The sequence below is a fragment of the Terrapene carolina genome, unplaced genomic scaffold, assembly GCF_002925995.2.
Source record: "Terrapene carolina triunguis isolate 2854851 unplaced genomic scaffold, T_m_triunguis-2.0 Scaffold26168, whole genome shotgun sequence".
Classification (NCBI taxonomy): Eukaryota; Metazoa; Chordata; order Testudines; family Emydidae; genus Terrapene; species Terrapene triunguis.
The window spans coordinates 1-4,475 of record NW_020690519.1 but is presented as its reverse complement, the minus strand read 5'-3'; the positions used below and the strand labels follow the sequence as shown (position 1 = coordinate 4,475).

At 40.7% G+C, this 4,475-nt stretch overlaps 1 protein-coding gene across 1 annotated transcript; it reads left to right on the top strand.

Annotated features, from left to right (window-relative positions):
• Positions 1–6: 6 nt before the first annotated feature.
• On the top strand, positions 7–4,260 carry LOC113408887 (ATP synthase F(0) complex subunit B1, mitochondrial-like). Its single transcript, XM_026662336.1, has 3 exons — positions 7–26; positions 1,380–1,505; positions 4,047–4,260. Exons 2-3 carry the CDS (start codon positions 1,437–1,439, stop codon positions 4,233–4,235), a joined length of 258 nt encoding a protein of 85 aa, XP_026518121.1. The 5' UTR covers positions 7–26; positions 1,380–1,436; the 3' UTR covers positions 4,236–4,260.
• Positions 4,261–4,475: the final 215 nt, after the last annotated feature.

Sequence of the window (4,475 nt, the reverse complement as noted above, 5' to 3'; positions counted from 1 at the left end):
CAGCTTTTGCTGATAAGCTCAATGAGGTAAGGAAGAAAAAAAAAAAAAAGAAAATAAAATAAATTTAAACAAAAACTCAAAAGAAAAAATTCAAGGTTTTAAATTGGGTTTTAAAAAAAAAAAAAAAAAAAAAGTTCACCAGTTCTTCTAATATTGAAGAAAAGTAATGGCTTTTTTTAATGATGGTTCTCTTTGTACAGTGCTGAAAGCCTACATGGCACTTTACACTAGGTGAGCTCTGCCAAATAAATCTTACAGGGTAGGCAACTTAATCTAAATTCATGGGCAGGTTCAATGTAGAATTGGGTACAGTAGTGACTGTCTTGCAACTGAGTGTTCTTGCATTTTGACTGATAGCCTACTAATCCTGAAGAAATAGATGAAACTCATCAGAACAGTACTTCCAGACCCTATTGGCTAAGGGAGCCAGAACTTGACTGTCATGCATGTTAAGAAGCCACCTGTTTGCAAAATGCTTATTTTATGGTATTTTGTCAGGGGTGTCAATCTAAAATTAAAGGGCTGAGGGCAAAGTATGCATTTATAGTTGGTGTCATGAATCAATATCCATATGTAGAATTTGAGTAAAATTTTTCAAAAGCATCTTAAGTCCCATTTTCAGCAGTGACTTGGATGCTTGGGGAGCATAAGCCTCTGACTTTCAAACTTCGCTGCTTTTTAGTTGGTGTGGGGGTTTTTTTAGAAATAACTAAACTAGGCGTTTAGTCTGGAAGTTAGAGACCTCGTTGACTCATTCTTCATATTTTGGGGGCATGCCATTTTATTTCTATACTCTTACATGTGTTCCTTGGTTCTTTTCTGCAAAGGCCTTCTCTATGCTAGAAAAGGGTTGCTGGTATAACTATAGTTTCTTTCTAGTCTTGGCCTAAGTAAACTCATACTGTACACCTGAGTTATACTGGCATAGGAATGCTTTTGTTGATGTAGCTTATTTCAGTTGGGTAACCTGGTATAAGCTCTACTAGTAAAAACGTCTTTGCCAGAATAAGCTACGTCTGCCCTAGGATTGTTTGCAGGTATAGCTGTACCGGTAAACCTTTTCCAGTGTACACAAGGCCTTATCAGAAAAATGCTTGCCTTGTGGCTTGTATTGGGTCCCTGAGTGAAATAAGTTATACTGACAGAAACTCATCTGTGCTGGTAAAACTGCATTTATGGATGTATTAAGTGTAGACCAGGCTTAAGCTTTAAACATGGCAACTTCAATGGCAATTACTGTTCTTGGCTGCCCCTCTTCACCTTCAGACCTGATAAGTTACAGTTTAAGGAGACGATGCAGTTTTGAACAATCAGATCAGCAGTTGATCTTTCTCTTCCTTACGTTTTAGTCTGGATTTTAAAGTTCCTTCTTATTTCAGGAGAAAGTTGCCCAAGTTTTAGCTTTGAAAAATGATTCAATCAACCACTTCGAGTCAATGATTGAACAGGAAAAGAAGGAGCAATGGAGGGTTGAAGGCCGCAATTATCTCTTTGATGCCAAGCGGGTACGTTATTACAACTATAACTTTACAAATACCTTTTTACATAGTTACGTAGCCCTCATAACCACAGACCCTGAGTGTCTCTATGTACTTAACAAGCAGCAAACGTTGACTATGTGTACATTAGGTGTGGCAGGTCACATAGACAACTAAGTTGTATGACATTTCCCATTATAAGACCCTATTTTCAGTTGCATGTAACTTTACCAGAATTATTCAGGCTTTCATTTTTCCATCTTGGGTATCTGCCCCAGGCTTTTTTCTTTTTTTAATCTTTCTTGAAAATGGTTCATTTCTGGAAAATGAAGCTAGGGAAAAATACATTGTTAAAACATTCTGGCGACCTTTCATTTGAGAAGTTCTAGAACCTGCAAGTTATGGAGCAGAGACTTGAAATTTGGCAGTGGGAGGCCTCTGTGTTTATGGATGTTCCTTTTGCAGTCCATGTGAACAGTCCCAAATTTGGCCAAATTGTAATCCTTTGAAAGATCACAGTTCACACATGATCAATAGAGATTCCTTCGAGTTTAGCTGCTAAATTTCTCGAAGACTTCATCCATGCTTCAGGATAGGGCTAAGCAGGACTTGCCTGGCAATTGCAGCTTTGGGCTGCTGTGGAACTGTTTGGTCTGAGCACCTGAACTGAGAGCAGGGAGACTATCTTGTGCTGTCCTGGGCCCAGGCAGCATGGAGGAGGAAGCTGCCTAATTTGAATGAAGAAGGGACAAGAGCCAGACCTGCATGGGTGTAGATTGGGATTGTGGAAGAAAATAAGTCCTTACTCTGTGTTTGTTAGCAACAAGTCAGAGACAGTTTATTACGAGCAATTGCAAGGGAAGACTTCAGTTGGACAGGGGGTCCCCCCTGACCTTAGGCAGATCTTCCCCCTACAAGCAATATAAGACAAGTATTTATACCTTCCTGTTACATACATCAACGGCTAATGGTTATCCTTTGTTTATACAAACTCCCTCCAGACTTTACCTTATCTTAAGGTTTCTGCTTCAATCAGCATTCCATCCTTATTAACTAAAAGCGAGACGAGAAACAGCATTTCTTACAACTCTCGCGTGGTTAGGGTTAGGGCTACCTTTCACTTTATCCTTAAATTGACTAAAACATTTACCCTGCTTTTAATTCTGCTTCCACAGGATGGAGTGTTGGTTGGGTAAGAGGGGGAGTGGTGACAGATCAGGTGAGGTGCTTGAGCACAGAGGGGCGACTAGGACAAGAAGCTGGGGGGAATGGGATACTGAAATGGGATGAGGAACATACGGAAGGAGAGAGGGATGAGGGGCTGAGGGCCAGGGAATGAACTGGAACTGTCTGGACAAGGAGAATGGGCTAAGAAGCCTGAAGAGTGGGGAATGGGACGAAGATTCTGGGGGGTAAAGAAGAGAGACGAGTGGGACAGGGATGGGTTAGGAGGTGTCGCAGAGGGGCAGGGAACGGTCTGTCATCTCCTTTCCAAATATTTGTGAAACCCACTGGCAAAGTGCTTCATCCTCCTCTAGTCCTGGTCCACCTAAAGAGTGCCACCTACTGCTGTAGCTGCCACTCCCGAAGCTCCAGTGGCAGAGGTCTGTATTGTGGATCTAAAGGTTCCAACCCCGCTGATAACCCATGTGGGTGTTGATGTGACTTTTTTCCAGTTTTTTAAAGCTAGAAAATTACACGGTCTATTTTAAAAGAACATTATAGTGAGAGCTCCTGTGTAGAGCTGGATTATACTAGATTTTTGCCATTTATTTTGAGTATAAAGACATTCTCAGTTGAAAAGCCTAAAAATGCTGCCCATTTTTAAAAATACCATATCCACTTAACTAATACTACTGATATTTAAATAGTGTGACTCTCGCTTTTGACAGGCTCTATAGTCTTGGCATATAATATAGAGTTGGGATTCTAGGGTTCAGTTCCTGTCTCTGAGACCTTGGCAAGTCATTTAACTTCTCTGTGCCTCCATCTGCGAATGAACACACAGCCAATTTTTGTAAAATACTCTAGGTTCCTTTGAAAAGCAACATGTGAGTGTAGTGGTCGAGGGACATCTACCTAGGACACATCACTGGACATTGGCAATGCCAGGGAGGGATAAGCTGGAGTGCCAATGAGAAGCGTGGTCGGGAAAGTAACTTAAATACTTTCCGGATGGATTGTATTTTCTAATGGACAACCTACCCTAAATTCTCAACTGCTGAGGGATAATTTTCGCTTGTTGATATATTTGCTTTCCACAACCAACTCTGTGTATAACTTTTCAGGATTGATGTATCTGAATACTAGGATGCTAATATCTAAACTGTATTATTAAATGTATTCATCTAAATTTGGATTATTGCTGATGTATCTTACGACTTTTAAAACACACTTTGTATCGGTGGATAATCTAAACACTATACCCAGATGTACAGACACACTTTTCTTAACCTGTGTATTATATAATTTTTTTAACATTAGCTTTAATAAAAATTTTAAATCTGAAATATAAGATGGTCAGAAAAGTCAGAATGGAAAACTGAAGTGCATCTTTTCTCTAACTAGAATAACGTTGCTATGCTGCTAGAGACTAACTACCGAGAAAGGCTGCTCACCGTATACAATGAAGTGAAGAAGCGGCTAGACTATCAAATTGCTGTACAGCAACTGGCACGTCGTAAGGAACAAGATCACATGATCAACTGGATAGAGAAAAACGTCGTCCAGAGCATCACTCCTCAACAGGTACTTTAAGCTTCTGAGCTTCTAGCAGTTCACTGTGCCTCCCGTGTCCTAATACAGAATACCGTTTTCCTCAGCTGCCTGACGTCTTTGACCAAACATGACTGGTACTTCTTTGTCTAACTCTTCTCTGGCTGGCTTCCAGAGCACCCAAGGCACATTCCTACTTTTTTTTAGCAAAACCAATGGGATCTGATTTTCTCTTTTTCCCCCCCCCCCCCCCCCCCCCCCCCTCCAAAATGCTGAGCACTT